Consider the following 22,029-nt stretch of genomic DNA (forward strand, 5'->3'; position numbering starts at 1 on the left):
TTATGTAAAGCTCACCCCCATTGGACTCTGGAGCACTGGAAACGTGTTCTCTGGAGTGATGAATCACGCTTCACCATCTTACAGTCCGACGGACGAATCTGGGTTTGGCAGATGCCAGGACAACGCTACCTGCCCGAATGCATAGTGCCAACTGTAAATTTTGGTGGAGGAGGAATAATGGTCTCGGGCTGTTTTTCATGGTTCAGGCTAGGCCTCTTCTTTTTAATTAATAAAACATTTTATACCCATTTTTCTCCCCAATTTCGTGATATTCAATTGGTAGTTACAGTCTTGTCCCATCGCTGCAACTCCCGTACGGACTCGGGAGAGGCGAAGGTCAAGTGCCGTGCATCCTCCGAAACACGACCCGCCAAGCCGCACTGCTTCTTGACACAATGCTCGCTTAACCCGGAAGCCAGCGGCACCAATGTGTCGGAGGAAACACCGTACACCTGGCGATCGTGTCAGCGAGCATTTTGACAAGGACAACAGGAGCCGCTAGAGCGCGATGGGACAAGGACAACCCGCCCAGCCAAAACCTCCCCTAACTCGGACGATGCTTAGCCAGTTGTGCACCGCCTCATGGGTCTCCCGGTCGCGGCCGGCTGCCACACAGCCTGGGATCGAACCAGCAGTGAAGGGAATTCTTAACGCTACAGCATACAATGACATTCTATATGATTCTGTGGTTCCAACTTTGTGGCAACAGTTTGGGGAAGGCCCTTTCCTATATCAGCATAGCAATGCCCACGTGCACAAAGCAAGGTCCGTATATAAATGGTTTGTTGAGATCAGTGTGGAAGATCTTGACTGGCCTGCACAGAGTCCCGACCTCAAACCCCTCGAACACCTTTGGGATGTATTGGAGCACTGACTGCGAGCCAGGCCTAATCGCCCAACTTCAGTGCTAGACCTCACTAATACTCACTAATACTCTTGTGGCTGAATTAAAGTAAGTCCTTGCAGCAATGTTCCAACATCTAGTGGAAAGCCATCCCAGAAGAGCGGAGGCTGTTACAGCAGCAAAGGAGGACCAACTCCATATTAATGCCCATGATTTTGGACTGAGATTTTTGATGAGCAGGTGTCCACATACATTTGGTAATGTATTGTATCTGGCATCAGTGGAATTCTACTGACTTTAGTTGTCTGATGACGCATTACTTTCACAGAGATCTCCTAGCAACGCTCGGTACTGTAGCAAGCAGATCTTGAGTTTCTCAGGTGAATACACTGTGGCTGACTGTTCTCACAGGTGCGTATACTGTGGCTGCTACTGTCAGCCAGCATTTGACTGTCAGCCACCCCAGAGTAGTCTCTGTAGCTAACAATCTCTTCAAGACTTATCCTGACTCAGTCAATGTGTTTTTGTCACTGGCTATGGAGTTATCGCTATCTAAAGGTCCCCAGGTGAACTGTCAGTTTGAAACTACAGTTTGGGGTCCTCTTTTTTTGTTCTGTGGTTTAAGTGGGTGTTATGAATGAGTGGGTCTTGCAGTGTTTCGTTGTGTTTTCAAGCAGGCTGCTCATGCAGAAACGCGTTGATTAGTTCACACCCGACTTCCTGGGAGTCCTGGAGGCATGTTGCTGTGTTTGAAAAATGACAAGAAGACTAAACTGTTCTGAAGTGTGAACCATTCTCTCTTCTTCTTTAAAACGTCCCCTCACAATGGTGTTGACTAAGGTGCTTTTCGAAGCATCTTCTCAGACTGACTGTAAGGTGTCTACCCACTCTGCCCAGAGTAGGTGAAAAGGCACTTTGGTGATGACATTTCACTTCCTTATGTTATACTTTTTGTTTTTTTTACCAAGACAAAAAATAATTGTTCATGTTCTGAATCGTTCAGTGAGGTCTTTCTTTTACACATCATTAACACATTAACATTATATCCAAAAAGTCAGATTTCTTAACCTAATACATCCAATAATAAGCACCGATGTATGTTGACAGAGCGGGGCAGCTTTCTCACCAAAACTTTTGAGTTTTTTTTACATTTTGTGGTTGTCGTCTTCCAAGTTGTGGGTCGCAAATAGCAAAATCAGCATGACACAAGTTGAATTAAATGTAAAATGCTTTGAAAAGAAGACAAAAATTGCGGTATGCTCAGTGCTCCCTTGACATTTCACAGAGATACGCTTGTTTTTGTGAGTCTTTTAAAAAATAACAGGAACTTCACATTAATATGAATAGCGTATACTAAAATATGAAAATACTATATGTCATGTCTCAAAATCAATATCTATCTTACCTCCATATTGTTTGATGTCCTCCGGATTTGAGAAGAAAGATGACGAGTTCAATGGTAAACCGGTCAGGTAACCTTAATTATTTTCCAGATTTTTTTCTCTGGCCTCAATTTGACCATCCTACAATGGTAAAAACTCCAATAAGTTCGGAACGGATTATGATAAAGACATGAGGTTTGGACCATTGGTTTTATTAGAGGATTATCTACACAATTAACATTGTTCTATTATTTTACCCATTGGTCAAAATATGCGTGTTTGACAGTGACTTCATGTCAGAGCACATACTTACCTACTGTACCCCTCACCCTTTTCTGAAAGGTAAAGATTACTCAATTTCTGCTGTCCATGTTTACTACTGGTCTGGTGCTTTAGGACATGTACATACAGCACCAAATACAATTCCAGTTCTTTAGCAGCACTGATAAAATCCGTTACATTTAGTGAGATGTACTAGCTGATAATAAATACTGATTGGGATGAATAAAAAACAAGCATCACGGCACTGAGACAGAAATATATCTCAGAGCATATGAGTGTACAGTATGTTTAATGTTCTGAATGCTAACACTGTAAATACATCTATATTCCTTCTGCAATCCACTCAGATGCAGTTCCCAAACATCAGCTAACGCTGTGAAATATGTGTACATATAGGTATAGTCCTAACCTAACGTGCCACAATAACAACATGTGAAAACAACAATTAACCTGTCTACTGTAAGTACGATAATGCTACAACATTCTATTAGTTCAGATCACCAAGCCATTTTCACCATCTCTATCGGAGCACTGTGTATTGGTTTGTTATAGAGCACATGTATCATTAGAAAGGAAGTACCTGCAGGTAGTGCAGGGTCCTGTGGTTCGGCCAGTTGTCATAGCTCAGTGTTCTGTTGCTCTCTCTCTCTCGCACTCACTCACACACGCGCAGATGCACACGCCCGCCTGCCCGCGCGTGCGCGCACACACACACACACACACACACACACACACACACACACACACACACACACACACACACACACACACACACACACACACACACACACACACACACACACAGAGAGACACACTCACACTCACACTCTCAACCTGTCAGATGGGCAGAGTGTGCTGCCATGGTGATAGCTGCATGATACCTGGCCCCTCATTCACGTCACAGTGTGACAACAGACCCGACGCCAAAGGCTTAGTTAGACCATACTCCAGTACCCACAACACCCTGGGGTTTAGCCCTTACTTCTCACAACACCCTGCCTGTGCCAGGCCAGGACAGGGTGTGGATCACTGCTGACATCAAACACACAACCCCACTGAGATTTAAACTCCTCATGCATTCACACTGACAAACATAAGAGGGGTTATTATAGACTAGTAATGACTGTATCAGAGCTGTGGGAGAGGATGTATCATTGGGATTCATGCTTTATTCAAGTTGTCATGGTGTGGGTAGTCTCTTGTGGTAGCTGGCTGGCCCACAATATTTGGTTCTCAGTTCTGAGATTATGGATCGGGTAACAGAGAAAGATTCTGATTGATTGACAGGTGTGGTGATATGTGTGTGTGTTTATTGTTTCAGCTCCTCTGAACAGAGCAGAGGGGATTGGATTGTGTTTGAAGGTCAGTGTGGAGGGGTTTATTCAGACACATACGACAGCCTGTTGTCCTGTGGTCCTGTTTGTCAAAGTTCCAGACACAAGGGAGAGACTTACTGTACACCTAGGGGGCTGAAGTTATTCATGTTCTATATTGGAAGTAGGGTTGGGGGTCATACCGTTTCTGTACCATGTCAGGGTATATGGTATTACCGAATGTCCACACAGGGGGCGCTGTTTAATTTTTATTTTAAAGGAATGTCTCTGCTGTAAACGAGAAGCTTGATCTTGACATCTACCCACTTAGCTAGCAAGTTAGCAAACCAAATGCATAGCTGGAGCTCCGAGCTGGATATAATTTATTTGACACATCTTAGATTTCTTATAGTTATACTTAACTTATAAGCAGTGGTGTAGCGCTCACCTCCTCAGCCTACGCGAGGGCTAATTATTATTATTATATATTTTTTTTACGGTATTGAAAATCATACTGTTGGTATTTCAAAATACCCCGGTAAACGGTATGTCGCTCCAAGCCTAGTTGGAAGGTATTGTGATATTGGTCAGTCAGCTGTTTGTGGGTTATAAAATCATGATTACCACAGCTGGTTAGTGCTGAGAGTTGTACATTGGAATGGTAGGCCATAGTACTACATACTGCAGGGAAAGTGTGCCTTGGCCTTTCCCTAACCTTTCGTCTGGGGCTATGCCAAAGACAGAGAGCTGTACTTTATCCCGAAAACAGAGCGCTGAGAGGAAAGGCAGTCATTTGAAACAGAGGTAGACAGAGTTCATGGGAAAGGTGATCTCTTAATCCTACTGTGTGTGTGTGTGTGTGTGTGTGTGTGTGTGTGTGTGTGTGTGTGTGTGTGTGTGTGTGTGTGTGTGTGTGTGTGTGTGTGTGTGTGTGTGTGTGTGTGTGTGTGTGTGCTATAAGTGTATGTGTCCACAGTGATGACCGTGTCTCTGTCCACAGATAATGATCGGAGAGGGGATCCTGTTCTGCTGTCTGTCCAGAAAGAGGAAGGGTGTCGGGGCAGAGGCAGACATCAATGCAGCAGGCTGTAGCTTTAACTCCTTCATCCGCAGAGCTGTCAGATTTATTGGTAAGTTTAATTTGGTTTACCTGATGAGACTGTCTCAGCCCCTTAAGTATGAATTTTTATGAATAATGAAAAAAATACATGACAAGGCCCAAGTATAAAAATAAATATATGCTAACTGGGTGTGTGTGTGCATGTGTGTGTGCATGTATGTGTGTGTGTGCATGTGTCGTGCGTGCATGTGTGTGTCTCTGCCAACCAGGTGTCCATGTGTTTGGCCTGTGTGCCACAGCTCTCATCACGGACATCCTCCAGCTAGCGACGGGCTACCATGCGCCTTACTTTCTGACTGTGTGTAAACCCAACTACACCACGCTCAACACAACCTGCGACCAGAACACCTACATCCTGCAGGATATCTGCTCCGGGTCCGAAATCGCAGCCATCAACCAGGGCAGGTTTGTCACATTCACCTTTCACCGTTGACCTCTAAAGAGCTCTCAATGTGTTTCTGCTCCACCAACCTGATGCTAAGGGGTCAGGATTATGACTAGGGTTAGGGTTGATCCAGGATGAGGACATGAAGCTAGGGTTAGGGTTGAGGGTTAGGGTTGAGCCGGGGTGTGGACATGAAGTTTGTGTTATGGCTAAGGTTAGTGTTGACCCAGGGTGTGGACATTATGCTTAGGTTAGAGATAGGGTTGAGGCTAGAGTTAGCGTTGAACCGGGCTATAGACATTAAGCATGAGTGGGTTACTTGGTAGAGTGGCTCACTTGGTAGAGTATGGTGCTTGTAATGCCATGGTGTGGGTTTGATCACCATGGGGTACCAGTATGAAAATGTATGTACTAACTACTTTAAGCTGCTCTCGATAAGAGCGTTGATAGATATGTTAGGGTTAGTTAGAAGTTTTTGCATTTTTCTGACGATATTATGATCCTAGAGTTAAAGTATTCAAATATCTACACTGTTAATCAAAGCACATTTGGTCTGCAAGTTGTATTGATGTGTGAGTTAATCTAATACCTCCAATTACTCAGTAGCAGCAGACTTGAGTCATTAGCACAGTTCAATGGGTTATTTTTCTGGGGATTACGCAGAGTTTGAGTTGTTCAGTTCTGTTTGGATGTATAAACACAAGGACCCAGACAAGACAAGCAGCAGCAAAGCTATTTTGGTTTCTAATTGTGGTTATCATGGCTGTAGAGTAAAGAGAACCTTTTGATGTTCTCGCTAATGAGGTTGGGAAAGGGAATCTTGTTGTGGATTCAGGGAAAATAGATGTATGGAGTTTTCATCTGGAGTGAGTGGTTAAGGCAAAGCACATGGTGAGATTTGAATTAAAAGTATTATTAGGATCCCCATTAGCTGACGCTGTAATGTCAGCTAATCTTCCTGGGGTCCAACACAGAACTAAAAAGACATTACAAACAATTACAATTTACATTAAGACGTTACAAACTTTTAACAAGTGGACATTACAGACAATTACAATTTACATTAAGACGTTACAAACTTTTAACAAGTCGACGTTACAGACAATTAAAATACCTGACCGGTAATACATTTAACATTCAGGAGATGCTGTCTGGCATTAGTATCTGTGCAGTCATATGGTTGATCACATTGGATGTTCTTTTATTGCTTTCTTGAAGGTGGATTTACTTTTTGCCTGAGAAATTGGTAAATAATTATATTCAGTGATGGCTCTGTATGTGAGCAGCTAACCGATCGCTGCAGCTGTACATAGTCCATCTGTAAATAACCCACCCAATCTACCTACATCATCCCCATATTGTTTTAATTTACTTTCTGCACACCAGTATCTCTACTTGCACATCATCATCTGCTCATTTATCACTCCAGTGTTAATCTGCTAAATCTGCTAAATTGTAATTACTTCGCTACTATGGCCTATTTATTGCCTACCTCCTCGCGCCATTTGCACACACTGTATATAGACTTTCTTTTTTTCTATTGTGCTGGTACGCTTGTTTATTCCATGTGTAACTCTGTGTTGTTGTTTGTGTCGCACTGCTTTGCTTTATCTTGGCCAGGTTGCAGTTGTATATGAGAACTTGTTCTCAACTAGTTTACCTGGTTAAATAATGAAATAAAAAAATAAAAATATGTAACTGTTTGTCCTCGGGGGTATCAGATCACCTGAACTTCCTGTCTGGTTTGGTGGTTATGTTTGTTGCTAGTATTTAATTTTTATTTCACCTTTATTTAACCAGGTAGGCTAGTTGAGAACAAGTTCTCATTTGCAACTGCGACCTGGCCAAGATAAAGCAAAGCAATTCGACACATACAACAACACAGAGTTACACATGGAATACACTAATTGGCCTGAAAAAGACTGTGGTTTGTTGAAAATGTTACATTCCTAATGAAAATCAGAAGACTGTATAGTAATTTGCTTTCAATTTGACGGCATGAAAGATTCTGATGCATTCAGTTGACATTCATACAGTTGGAGCTTTTTTGTTTCTTTTTTTGCTGCAGATGATCTTAAGACAGGGCAGTAATCTAGGTGTGATAGAATCAAAGATTGAATCACCTGATTCAGAGTGCTGGATGTTACATACTCAGACAATTTTCTTGTTATAGCAATGCTCTTATCCGTTATAATTACAATATCTATTTGGTCTCATGTAGCAAAATGTGAAATGGTGTTTTTTATATTGGATACAGAGACTCGGAGCTACAAAATTGTATATCACTGCAGGAACAATAGGGAAAGTAATTCTGCTTTGAAAGTTGAAAATGGCCCTTGAATGTTTTGGTACACCTACTGGAGAGCACTTCTTTGTCTACACCTGTTCAGCATCATTCACACCCTCTTAAGCCCCACCCATGTCTTTAAGGATTCACATGAAAGGCCATGTCCTAAACAGAGTGAAAAAGTAGTGTTGTAAGCAACCAAAGATTTCAATACTAAAAGTGGTGAAATTATTAAGAGGATCCTTACCCAGAGAAATAAATTATATATCCACCCTCAAGCCACATCTAGCTAAAGTAAGTGGATGCGTCACACTTGTGTACTAGACATGTACACATGTTCATGAAATACAATAGATGGCCGTAATCACCCCCAGACACACCTGGCTAACTTGTTGGATCATGTAATCATCTGGCAAAGTGGAGTATTTTTGTTTAGACATGTAGCTAGCTAGTTTAACAATTTACCATATTCCCAACCCATAGCTACAATACAAACGTATTGCCATAGCTAGCAAACATGCATGAAATGCTGGAGTGTGAATCTGCAGGTAGCTAAAGCTAACCAACTAGGTTCGGTGTTAGCTAGCTAGCTAACAGTAGGCTATAACTAGCAATACAAATTACTTTCTGAGATATAAATTATATTACTACACAGATCATACACATAACATTAACGAGCGAGCCATCAAGGTAATGCTCGCTAGCTAGCTAACAGTACACCTTAACTTGCAATGAAAATGACAACTTTTTCTCACTGATCTTTGTCTGTAGTGTCTGCTAAATTATGGGCAGCAATGTTTTTGAGAGTAGTAGCAACACTTTTGCAGTTCTCCAGGGTTAGTTATGTCTTTCAAAAAAGCTGCAGTAGTAAGGATTATCTACACATACTGAGCAGCTCATGTTATAGACAGAAGTGTGCTACATGGCAGACCAATCCAAACTCATCTCTCGGCAAGTCCAGCCCATCCATTATCTCAGCCAGGTTCCTGTCTTTTTCTGTGGCTAAACCAACTAGTCTTGTAATGTAAATGTTTTATTTATATTTACAGATGGAATACAAGTTTGTTATTATGGCACATGAAAGTTCACATGTTCCATTTCTGCCCCAAAACACATTTTGATTAAAAAAATAGAAAACAATGTTCAAATGCCTCTCCTGTAAAGTAGTGACGTGTGACATAAGCCTAACTTCTTGAAAGGGCTCACATATGTTCAGACCAGGATAGAGCTGTGTCCAATGTGACACCAAGTAATTTGGTATTTTTTACTTCTTCTACAGGGAACACATCCATTTACAAGTGTAATTGAAGGTCATGAGGCAAGCATATATCTTCGACCAAATACAATGCATTTTCTTTAAGAAATGTATTCATGTTAACCCACTCAAACACACTTCTTAGTTCTTTGCTCAGTACTGTTAGCTCATTATACAGTGTGTTCATGCAGCGCTATACATTATAGAGTCATCAGCATACATAACCACTCTTGCTTTATTCATTACTGAGGGTAAATCATTAGTCAAGATAGAGTAGAGGAGTGGGCCTAGGCAGGTGTCTTGAGGAACACCACAGTGTCAATCATTACTGTCCAAAAATAAATTCAAGAAAAGTTTTTGCATTTTCCTGGATAGATAGCTTTCCATCCAGAGTGGCAGACGTAGAACCATAACATTTGAGATACTATCATTCAAAATGGATGTGTTGTGTTCAATTGTTTCTCGCTACGGTCTCCCCTGAATTGAATTATCGATGTTTATCTAAAAGTGAATCCCATTCTCCTGTAGAGCTGTAGACAGACAGTGCCATTACCCGTGGAAGATTAATCTGTGTATCTGTGTCTAATATTGTCTTGCCCCTCTTAGTCATTCTAAGACTAATGTATAGCCTTTATGGTCTTATTCATCCCGTGAACAGACAGATGAAACGGACCATTAAATTCAGCCTGCACCATTAAAAGCTCAAAACTGACAGTAGCTCAGGGCATAAACAGTCTCTGTTCCTCTCTGTGACATCCTAGCCCACTGTCTAACAGTCTAACTCTAATGAACTATATAAAGACCCCTAGAAGAGATTGGTACAACAGTTCAATGTTTTTCTCCTCATTAGTATTCATCTGAAGATTTGAAGATGGCGCCGATAGACATGGCAGCTCTGCTTCTAGCTCCTAAGCAATTTTGCAGTATTTAAATAAAAACATTTTTGTTATTTCTTATATTATTAGCCTAGAACGTTTTACGTGTTATTACATACAGCCAGAAATAACTTTTGGATATCAAAGCAGCGGAAGCTCCGACCAGAAATAAGACTTTCCTGAATTGGTTCCTTTGTTCGTACCCCCCAAGGCAATTGAACTTATCGAATACAAACAGTGCAGATATGCCCTCCGTAAAGCAATCAAACAGGCAAAACGTCAGTACAGAGACAAAGTGGAGTCGCAACTCAACAGCTCAGACACAAGATGTATGTGGCAGGGACTCCAAACAATCCCGAATTACAAAGGGGAAAACAGCCACTTCGCGGACATCGACGTCTTGTTCCCAAACAAGCTAAACACCTTCTTCACCCGTTTTGAAGATAACACAGTGCCAACAACGCAGGCCGCTCCCGAGGACTGTGGGCTTTCATTCTCTATGGCCGATGTGAGTAAGACATTTAATTAATCATGTTAACCCTCGAAAGGCTGCTGGCCCAGACAGCATCCTTAGCCGCGTCCTCACAGCATGTGCAGACCAGCTGTTTACGAATATAATCAATCTCTCCTTATTCCAGTCTGCTGTCCCCACTTGCTTCAAGATATCCACCATTGATGCTGTACCCAAGAAAGTAAAGGCAACTGAACTAAATGACTATCGGCCCGTAGCACTCACTTCTGTCATCATGAAGTGCTTTGAGAGGCTAGTTAAGGATCATATCACCTCCACCTTACCTGACACCCTCGACCCACTTCAATTTGCATACTGCCCCAATAGATCCACAGACGATGCAATCGCCATCACACTGCACACTGCCCAATCCCATCTGGACAAGAGGAATAGCTATGTAAGAATGCTGTTTATTGACTACACATCCTCATTCAACAGCATAGTACCCTCCAAGCTCATCAATAAACTCGGGGACCTGGGTCTGAACCCCTCCCTGCGCAACTGGTTCCTGGACATCCTGATGGGCTGCCCCCCATGTCGTGAATGTAGGAAAGAACACAAGGGTCCCCACAAGGGTGCCAGCTCAGCCCCCTCCTGTAGTCTCTGTTCGCCTATGACTGTGTGGCCACGCACGCCTCCAACTCAATCATCAAGTTTGCAGACGACACATCAGTAGTTGGCCTGATTACCAACAATGATGGGACAGCCTACAGAGAGGAGGTGAGGACCCCAAAAATAACCTCTCCCTCAACGTCAACAAAATTAAGGAACTTATCATGGACTTCAGGAGACAGCAAAGGCCCCCATTGATGGGGCCTCAGTGGAGAAGGTAAAAAGCTTAAAGTTCCTTGGCGAAAGCATCACTGACAATTTGAAAGTATCCACCAACACAGAGAGGGTGGTGAAGAAGGTACAAAAGCTGAAGCTGAAGAAATTTGTCTCGGCCTGTAAAACCCTCACAAACTTATACAGATGCACAATTGAGAGCATCCTGTCGGGCTGTATCACCGCCTAGTATGGCAACTGCACTGCCCGCAACCGCAGGGCTTTCTAGATGGTGGTGCGGTCTGCCCAATGCATCACTGGGGGCACACTGCCTGCCCTCCAGGACATCTACAGCACCCGATGTCACAGGAAGGCCAAGAAGATCATCAAGGACCTCAGCTACCCCATCACTGGGGGCACACTGCCTGCCCTCCAGGACATCTACAGCACCCGATGTCACAGGAAGGCCAAGAAGATCATCAAGGACCTCAGCTACCATTCAGAAGATGAGGTCAGTACAGGTGCATCAAAGCTTGGACCAAGCGACTGAAAAACAGCTTCTATCTCAAGGCCATCAGACTGTTAAATAGCTATCATTAACCGGCCTCCACCCACTACCCTGCCCTGAACTTAGTCACTATCAATAGCTGGCTACCACCCGATCCCTCAAACTTGCACCTTAAAGGATGCTACCCTATGTACATAGACATATACCGTATATACTGTATTCTAGTTAATTCCATCCTATTCAGCTATTGCTGTACATATACTATTCTATCCTAAGTATTCTACAGATCAGTGGAGGTTTCTGATGGGAGGAAGGCTCATAATAATGTCTGGAACGGAGTTAATGGAATGGCATCAAACACATGGAAACACCCACACACACACACACTGTATATATGTATATATATTCTCCGGACTCCGAATATTTATGTATTTCTTAATTGAATTATTTCTAATTTAGATTTGTGTGTATTGTTGTGAATGGTTAGATATTACTGCACTGTTGGAGCTAGGAATACAAGCATTTCGCTTCACCCGCAATAACATCTGCTAAATATGTGTAGGCGACCAATAAAATGTTCTTTTATTTCATACCCCTTGAGTTATTCCACATTTTGTTCTGTTACAGTCTGAATTAAAAATGGATTAAAAATATTTATTTTTCCCACCCATCTACACAAAATACCTCATAATGAGGTTCAGAGATGAGGTAGTCATTGTTAAAAAAAAACTGACCTTATTTAGGCTTGCCATAACAAAAGGGTTGAATACTTATTGACTCAAGACATCTCATATTTTGATTTGTAATTCATTTGTAAAAATGTCTTAAGAAAAAATGTCATAATTCCACTTTGACATGATGAGTTATTGTGTGTAGGCCAGTGACAATGAATCTCAATTTAATACATTTTCAATTTAGTCTGTAACACAACAAAATGTGGAAAAAGTCCAGGGGTGTGAATACTTTCTGAAGGTACTGATACAAAGGATTAACCTGTTCTTTTCAATGAGTTACACCAGTCAAAAAGTTTTTTTTTTTATGTTGAAAGAAGCTCATGTGCACCTATGAAAGTATATGTTTTGTAGTTATGTTACTGGATTGTGTTTTCCAAATGGTTAACGGAGTGTGCAAGGCTGTCATCAAGGCAAACGTTTTTGGTTACTATATGATTCCATATGTGTTATTTCATAGTTTTGATGTGTTCACTATTATTCTACAATGTAGAAAATAGTAAAAAATAAAGGAAAACCCTTGAATGAGTAGATTTGTCCAAACCTTTGACTGGTACTGTATATGATGTACTGCAGCATTTAGGAATGTTTCACCTCAATAGAATTATCTCACCTACTGTACAAACATGCCATAAGATATAATGTGTTTTTGAGATTGTAAATAAAGAAAGTACAATCGCGCTCTCCCAGATGTTCGGTTGGTGTGTAAAAAACGGGAATTCAGATAACTAATGAAGTCTGATGGGTCTGCGCTCAAAGTTATGTCACATAAATCGTCATTCATTTTTAAAATTTTTACTGCATCAGGATAGCATACACAGACTTTTCGATGTAACAGCCTTCTTCAGCGTGTAGGTTTAAAAAAAATAATAATAATAATCAATCATGAACAACATTTGTAGAGAACACACATTGTACCTACCTATTTTGTGAGTTTGTTTTGATGGTCGTAGCATAAAACTGTGTCCTCCACTGATTTGTACGGTCCATGTTGGCTCAAACACTAAACCATCTGTTTCTGTCCATCCTCTCCTCTTCCCCTCTTTCCTTGTTCCTTTCCAGAAAGTCTTTTCCGTCTCAACATGCCACACTGGCTTCCTTTGCCGCCGTCTACATCTCTGTGAGTAACCATCTTCACTCACACAAGCACTCTACATCAGTGGTTGTCAACTTGTATTGCCTCAGGACCACCAAATTTAACCAGGTTGTCTCAGTCCTTGATCCAATATTCATATCGCAATTTTGGAAAACTATGTTTAATGCTACATTGATAGTCAATGTACCAATTATATGACAAGGGAACAACAGTCCCACTTTTTCATTGTCAATAATTACATTTTCCATAAATATGGTATTTCTGTTTTTTTATTTTGAATACATTTGCAAAAATGTCAAAAAATCTGTTTTTGCTCTGCCATTATGGGGTATTGTGTGTAGATTGATGAGGGAAAAACACTTTTTAATCAATTTTAGAATAAGGCTGTAACTTAACAAAATGTAGAAAAAGTCAAGGGGTCTGAATACTTTCCGAATGGATTGTTATATATATTTGAGAGGGGTGGGTTGAGGTCGTCAGTCACGTTCTGACCTTAGTTCTTCTGTTATGTCTTTGTTTTAGGTTGGTCAGGGCGTGAGTTGGGGTGGGTTGTCTATGTTTGTTTTTCTATGTTGTGTTTTGTGTTTGGCCTGGTATGGTTCTCAATCAGAGGCAGGTGTCGTTAGTTGTCTCTGATTGAGAATCATACTTAGGTAGCCTTTTCCCACCTGTGTTTTGTGGGAGATTATTTTCTGTCTTTGTGTATGTCACCAGGCAGGACTGTTTCGTTTCGTGTCATTCCCTTTGTTATTTTTGTTTTAGTGTTATGTGTTTAATAAATTCCTCATGAACACGTACCACGCTGCGCATTGGTCCTCCGATCCTTCATACTCCTCCGACGAGGACGACGAACGTTACATCGTTGTAAAGAACCTACATATGATTTAGGTTTCCAGACATTTTCCATACATTCACAAAGCATATTTCTCTCAAATTGTTTTCACAAATTTGCTTACATCCCTGTTAGTGAGCATTTCTCCTTTGCCAAGATAATAAATCTATCTGACAGGTGCCGCATATCAAGGACCTGAATAAACAGCATGATGATCACACAGATGCACCTTGTATTGGGGACAATAAAAGGCCACTCTAAAATATGCAGTTTTGTCACACAACACAATGCCACAGATGTTTCAAGTTTTGAGGGATTATGCAATTAACATGCTGACTGCAGGAATGTCCACCAAAATTGTTGCCAGAGAATTGAATGTTCATTTCTCTACCATAAACCACATCCAACATCGTTTTTGAGAATTTTGCAGTACGTCCAACCTGCCTCACAACCGCAGACCACATGTAGCCATGCCAGCCCAGGACCTCCACATTCTTCACTTGCAGTATTGTCTAAGTTCAGTCACCCGGACAGCTGATGGGTTTGCACAACCAAAGAATTTCTGCACAAACTGTCAGAAACCGTCTCAGGGAAGCTCATCTGCGTGCTCATTGTCTGCCATCACCTCATGTTTCAACATGATAATGCAATTCTTGGATGCTGAAAATGTCCCAGTTCTTCCATGGCCTGCATACTCACCAGATATGTCACCCATTGAGCATGTTTGAGACCAACAGATGCATATCTGTATTTCCGGTCATGTTAAATCCATATATTGGGGCCTAATTTATTTATTTCAATTGACTGATTTCCTTAAATTAACTGTTAACTCAGTAAAATCTTTCAAATTGTTGCATGTTGCGTTTATATTTTTGTTTGGTGTATCTTGATTAGATAAGTATTCACCTCCCTGAGTCAATATGTTAGAATCACCTTTGGCAACAATTACAGCTTTGTCTTTCTGGGTAAGTCTCTAAAAGCTTTGCTCACCTGGATTGTTCATTATTTCCCCATTATCCTTTTAAAAATTCTTCAATCTCTGTCAAGTTCGTTGTTGATCATTGCAAGCCGGCAATTTAAAGTCATGCCATACATTTTCAAGCCCGATTTAACTTGACTGTATCTAGGCCACTCAAAAAAATTCATAGTCATCTTGGTAAGCAACAAAATCTTGGTAACCAGTGAATATTTGGTCTTTGTCCTGCTGAAAGGTGAATTTATCTCCCAGTGTCTGCTGGAGAGCAGACTGAACCAAGATTTCCTCTAGGAGTTTACCTGTGCTTAGCTCTATTCTGTTTATTTTAATTTTAAAAAAACTCCCTAGTCCTTACAGATGACAAGCATACGCATAAAATGATGCAGCCACCCCCATGCTTGAAAATACGAAGAGTGGTACTCAGTGATGTGTTTGATTTGTCCCAAACATAACACTTTGTTTTCAGGACAAAATGTAAAATGTTTTGCCACATTTGTTGTAGTGTTACTTTATTCTGTGCAAACTTCCTTAATTTATGTTATTATTGTGGAGTTACTACAATGTTGTTAATCCATCCTCAGTTATCTCCTATGACAGCCATTAAACTCTGTAACTGTTTTAAAATCACCATTGGCCTCATGGTGAAATCCCTGAGCGGTTTCCTTCCTCTCCGGCAACTGAGTTAGGAAGGGCGCCTGTATCTTTTTAGTGACAGGTTGTATTGATACACCATCTAAAGTGTAATTAATAACTGTACAATGCGCAAAGGGATTCTTTTTTTAATCCATTTACCAATAGGTGCCCTTCTTTGCGAACCATTGGAAACCTCACTGGTCTTTGCTGTTGTATCTGTGCCTGAAATTCACTACTCGACTGAGAGACCTTACATATAATTGTACCTGTGGTGTAGAGATGGGGTAGTCATTGTTTTAAAAAATCATGTTAAACACTATTATTACAGACAGAGTGAGTCCATGCAACTTATTATGTGATGTGTTAAAGCACATTCTTACTCCTGAACTTATTTAGGCCATAACAAAAGGGTTGAATACTTATTGACTCAAGACATTTCAGCTTTTGATTTTTTAAATGTGAACGACCGGCTCGATTTGGTCTTATGTAGCAAAATTTGAAAATGTGTTTTTTACTTTGGATAAAAGTAGAGACTCAGAGCTAGAAAATAGTATATCATACACTACAGTTGAGGAACAATGGGAAAGTAATTCTGCTTTGAAAGTTGATAAACTTGTAAAATCACTTTTGAGAAAATGGCCCTTAAATGTTTCAGTACACATGCTGGAGAGCTCTTCTTTGTGTACACCCATTCAGCATCGTTCACACCCTCTTAAGCTTTAGCCCCACCCATCTCTTTAAGGATTCCCATGTGGGACCATGTCCAAAACAACCAAAGATTTCAAGACTAAAGGCTGGTTTATACTATGGGTGTGTTTGTAAATTTAATCTGGAGTGCAAGAGTGTTTTCTGGGTGTTTGTAAACTCAGAGCGTTGTCAGATTGTCCATTCATAAATTCAGAGCGTTTCACTCTCAGAGCGTTCAGAGCGCACACTGGACGCTCTGGCTGAGGAGTAGAGTTGATTTGAGCGTTCTGACCTAACAACAGCTGTCAGGCACCCAAGCTAACTGGCTAATGTTGGCTAACTTGCTAGCTACTTCCAGACACAAATGAGAGAACAGGTCACTCTGAACATTTTACTCGCTCCAGCAGAGCTGGCTAGGCAGTTTTTATGTTATCCAGAGCGTTGGTGACTGCAACTGTGCTGCTGGCAACAATTTAATTATGATTTTTTTGCCAACGTTTACTGACTCTGCCTATATTCAACGGGTGTTGAGCATCTGTAAATTAGTCAGTTATTCTGCACTCTGGCACACTCAGACGAGAGTGCTCTGAAATTGGAGTAGATAGCCAGAGCGAATTTACCAGCTACGTCTATCGACGGTTGTCCCAGTGACATCATTAAGATTCTATTGAAATGGTTACATGCATAGTGGAGTCTTTTGTTTAGAAATGTAGTTAGCTAGTTAAACAATGAACCATAATCCCAACTCATAACGTTACTTCTCTGCATTAATCTGCGGGTAGTTAACAAACCAGATTCAATGTTAGCTAGCTAATATTAGACTGTAACTAGCAATACAAATGGTTCTGAGAGACTAATAATATTACTACACTGAAAAACTAGCTAGCTAGACTCTCTTACCCATATACATGGAGGGACGCTAAACCCTCTCTGTCACGGATTAAATGGTTGCCCTTAGTTTGGAGATGTAATCTGGTCCTCCAGAGTGTGGAGAGCAACACTTATGCAGTTCTATTACATGATATCTTTCAAAAAGCCGCATTAGAAAGGATTACCAGCTCATGGTAAAGACAGAACCATGCTACATGGCAGACCAATCCGAACTCATCTCTTGGCATTGTCCAGCCCCCTCATTATCTCAGCCAATCATGGCTAACGGGAAGGTTCCCTCTTTTTCCGTTAGTTTAACAATTGTTTTCATATTTACAGATGGCATAGTTTGATATTAAGGCACATGAAAGTTTACATGTTCCAGAAGGCATTTCTGAAGAAAAAATAACGCTTTATGGTAAATAAATAAAAGTTGACATTAAAATGGCTCTCCTGTGAAGTATTGACGTGCGACATATGCCTAGTTTCCTGAAACGAGTCACAATGAATTTGTAAACATTTCTAAAAACATAATTCCACTTTGACATTATGGGATATTGTGTAAAAATAAATGACACAAAATCTCAATTTAATATATTTTAAATTCAGGCTGTAACACAAGAAAATGTGGAAAAAGTTGTGGTGTGAATACTTTCTAAAGGCACTCTAGGTCCGCTATGTAGTCTATATAGTATTTTAGTTTTCACATACAGCACATCCAATACATCACACTGTCAGACCAAATAACTATAAAAGTCTCTAGTAATCCTCAAGGTTAGACTAACATTTTTTTTCCCTTGCACCACTATAGTAGATGAGTCTGTAAACGCTGACAGACACTAAAGAACTCAAAGCCTCAGGTGCCTGAGGGTAGATGATGCATGCCGCTAGGCTGCATTAGCCACGACTCACAGGAGAGACAGTAGCATACCTGGGTTCAAATAGTATTTGTTGTATTTCAACAACTTTAGCTACACTTGATCAAGCTTACCTGGTGCATCAAACGCTGAAAATATTTGGGAAAAAATACTATTTGAACCCAGGTCTGAACAGTATCGAGCGCTGGCTGTGTCCACAGTAGGGCCTGGCAGTAATAAATCTGCTGTAATAAAGTCGCTCTGAGGGGGAGGATGCTGGATGCTGACTCACAGCTCTGGAACACGACCATACTACTCAGCAAACTGGATGCAGTCTATCATAGTGCCATCCGTTTTGTCACCAAAGCACCTTATACCACCCACCACTGCGACTTGTATGCTCTAGTCGGCTGGCCCTCGCTACATATTCGTCGCCAGACCCACTGGCTCCAGGTCATCTACAAGTCCATGCTAGGTAAAGCTTCGCCTTATCTCAGTTCACTGGTCACGATGGCAACACCCATCCGTAGCACACGTTCCAGCAGGTGTATCTCACTGATCATCCCTAAAGCCAACACCTCATTTGGCCGCCTTTCGTTCCAGTACTCTGCTGCCTGTGACTGGAACGAACTGCAAAAATCGCTGAAGTTGGAGACTTTTATCTCCCTCACCAACTTCAAACATCAGCTATCCGAGCAGCTAACCGATCGCTGCAGCTGTACATAGTCTATTGGTAAATAGCCCACCCATTTTCACCTACCTCATTCCCATACTGTTTTTATACAGTTTTATTTATTTATTTATTTACTTTTCTGCTCTTTTGCACACCAATATCTCTACCTGTACATGACCATCTGATCATTTATCACCCCAGTGTTAATCTGCAAAATTGTATTATTCGCCTACCTCCTCATGCCTTTTGCACACATTGTATATAGACTGCCCATTTTTTTTTCTACTGTGTTATTGACTTGTTAATTGTTTACTCCATGTGTAACTCTGTGTTGTCTGTTCACACTGCTATGCTTTATCTTGGCCAGGTCGCAGTTGCAAATGAGAACTTGTTCTCAACTAGCCTACCTGGTTAAATAAAGGTGAAATAAAAAAAAAAAAAAAAAAAATCTACACTGTGTGTCCCAAATGGCACCATATTCCCTACATAGTGCACTACTTTTGATCAGAGCTCTATGGGCCATGGTCCAACGTAGTGTACAATTATAGGGAATAGGATCCCATTTGGGACACACACAGTTCCTTCTCATAGGGGGAGAGGACATTGCAGCAACATCTAGAGCTAAATTAATGTATTTGTATGGAGCTGTGTTGTTTAATGTGCTTAGTTGAAATGTTTGAATGGAAAGACATGGCAATGTTATTCATTCATGTAGGCCTAGTTGTGGTTTGGAATCTTGCAGACAATGTGGATTATTTCCATAAGGATTTCAGCCACAAGCTAATGTTGATTGTTAATTGTTGATGATGATGATGATGATGATGACGACCTCAATGATGACAACGATGATGCTGATGATGATGATAATGACATGAACGACGATAATGATAATGATGCTATTGATGATGACAATGCCTTTGTGTCCTTGGTCTGTCTGTAGATGTACTTCAACAGCACACTTACTGAGTCTTCTAAACTACTGAAGCCTCTGCTGGTCTTCTCCTTCGTCATCTGTGCCATCATTTGTGGGCTGACCCGGATCATCCAGTACAAGAACCATGCTATTGATGTCTACCTGGGCTTTCTGCTGGGCGGGGGAATAGCTGTCTACTTAGTATGTTCTGCTGATACTTTCTTAGAGATACTACTTATTATTTGTGTTTTTTGGTAGAAAGACTGTTACAGATAACGCTTTTCCTGATGAATAATCATCATTTGATGTACAGTTGCTACAGTACTTGTTTGTTTAAAAGGATTTGCACTAAAGAGATTGTGTGTTATGTGAGATAATATTGTAAAGCTCCGTCTCTCCTCTACCTCCAGGGTCTTTACGCAGTGGGGAACTTCCAGCCCAGTGAGGATAGCTGCAGCTGCCCTCCTCCCCAGCCCCGATGTCCCTGTCCTTTACCCCACATCAGCCAGGAGGCCATGCGCCATTTACAGGTGAAGAGCTGCAGCGCAAATATGGACGGGCTCTCTACCTCCCACTCCGAGGGCATCCTCCACCATAACCCCCACCACCGAGATCCCTCCTCTGGCTCCCTCACCAACCTGAAGAGGTCCAGTGCTGAAGTGGAGGTCATCACCTCGCCCCGCAGCCCCATGGGAAAGGAGAGCATGGTGACTTTGTTCTTGTTATTTAATGCAGATATTCAACATACTTTACTTTACTCTATTGGTCTTTCAGTATTTTTACTGGTTCCTAAAAAGAGTTGTTAAAAACATTTTGCCGTGACATAATTTTAAAAAATGATTTTGAATAAATAAGGTTAGAAATTGCTGTCCTCAGGTGACGTTCAGCCACACCCTCCCCCGTGTCCACACGCCAGCGATGGATGATGGCACACGCCGCAACGCCACCATCCACCACAGTCACCACGCCTCCATGGACTCCTCCCGCTCCAAACAGCTCCTCTCTCAGTGGAAGAGCAAGAATCAAGAGAGCCGAAAGCACTCCCTGCAGGTTAAACAATTTATACAATTTACAATTGTTGTAGCCTACTAATGTTATGCTTTTATAATGCTTGTTTCTTCTCATGTTTACACACATTGAAATGCATATTTCTGAAATTAAAAAAGCTATAAAAGTAAATAAATATGTTTTTGTCTTCTTCTTCTTTTTTCTTCTTCTTATTAGGTGATGGAGGGTGAGGCGGCGGCCCAGTCACCCCACCACCGGGGGAGCATGGACTCCATGAGGTACAGCTCTGAGCCCTCAGCCGTGGGGATCAACGGGGTCGATCTGCCAACGCAGTATGTGAAGCTAGCTACCGGGGCCAGCACCACACTACCCAGAGACTGCAGTGGCATAACAGGAGGGGCCAGAGTCTCCATGCAGTCCCGACCTGGTTCCTCACAGCTGGTCCATATCCCAGAGGAGACCCATGAGAACTTCAACAACCCCTCGCCCAAGATGGGTGCGGGAGATGTAGGCGGCGGTGATATATGCAATAGTGGAGCTCATGTAAACTGGGTGAAGGCTGCTGAGAAGGCAACTGCCCCATGTAGGACTATGAATGGCAGCCAGCAGCCACGGATCATGCAGGTGATTGCCATGTCCAAACAGCAGGGTCTGCTCCAGACTCACTCCAAGAGCATGGACGAGGGCTGCATGGACGGCTACACCGGAGGGTCCCTCCGCTACAGAACCCTGAATGAACCAAATCCCATGGGCACGACTTGCAGCACGTTGGGCAGCTCCGTGGGCAGCATCTCAGGCAGCACTGGAGCCATCGTGAGGGTGGACGCCCATCCCGAGAACAACAACAACCGCCCCATGGTTCACGCCCCTTCGACGGATATTAGCAGTGGGGGTTCCTGGAAGACCTGGAGGTCCCAGGACCAGTGTGGGGGTGGTGGTATCGGTGGATGCAGCCAGGGCCAGTCATTCGAGCTGAATGACCTGAATAGAGATTCAGAGAGCTGCGAGTCCCTATCCATGAGGGACGGCTCCATTGGCTCCATAGACAGGAGGAGACATGCAAATCCCACTGCTGCCACCAATACACAGAACGCAGGGGGCGGGGAGCACTCCCTCCAACAGCAGCAGGGGATCACCACCATCAGAGTGACCCCAGTAGAGGGGGGTGAGGTCCCCTCAGAGCCCCACTCTGTGGCCTCCAGCCGGGACTCCACACTCCGGAGGAA

General features: G+C 42.1%; 1 protein-coding gene across 1 annotated transcript in view; it reads left to right on the plus strand.

The window, feature by feature from the left end:
• Positions 1-22,029, plus strand: part of LOC115105064 (phospholipid phosphatase-related protein type 4) — a 39,623-nt gene that overhangs the window by 14,298 nt on the left and 3,296 nt on the right. Inside the window, 7 exon segments of the mRNA XM_029626617.2 lie at positions 4,822-4,951; positions 5,151-5,346; positions 13,321-13,378; positions 19,823-19,996; positions 20,206-20,502; positions 20,672-20,845; positions 21,020-22,027. Coding sequence (XP_029482477.2) covers positions 4,822-4,951; positions 5,151-5,346; positions 13,321-13,378; positions 19,823-19,996; positions 20,206-20,502; positions 20,672-20,845; positions 21,020-22,027 — 2,037 coding nt within the window.

This window comes from Oncorhynchus nerka, linkage group LG22 (assembly GCF_034236695.1).
Source record: "Oncorhynchus nerka isolate Pitt River linkage group LG22, Oner_Uvic_2.0, whole genome shotgun sequence".
NCBI lineage: Eukaryota > Metazoa > Chordata > Actinopteri > Salmoniformes > Salmonidae > Oncorhynchus > Oncorhynchus nerka.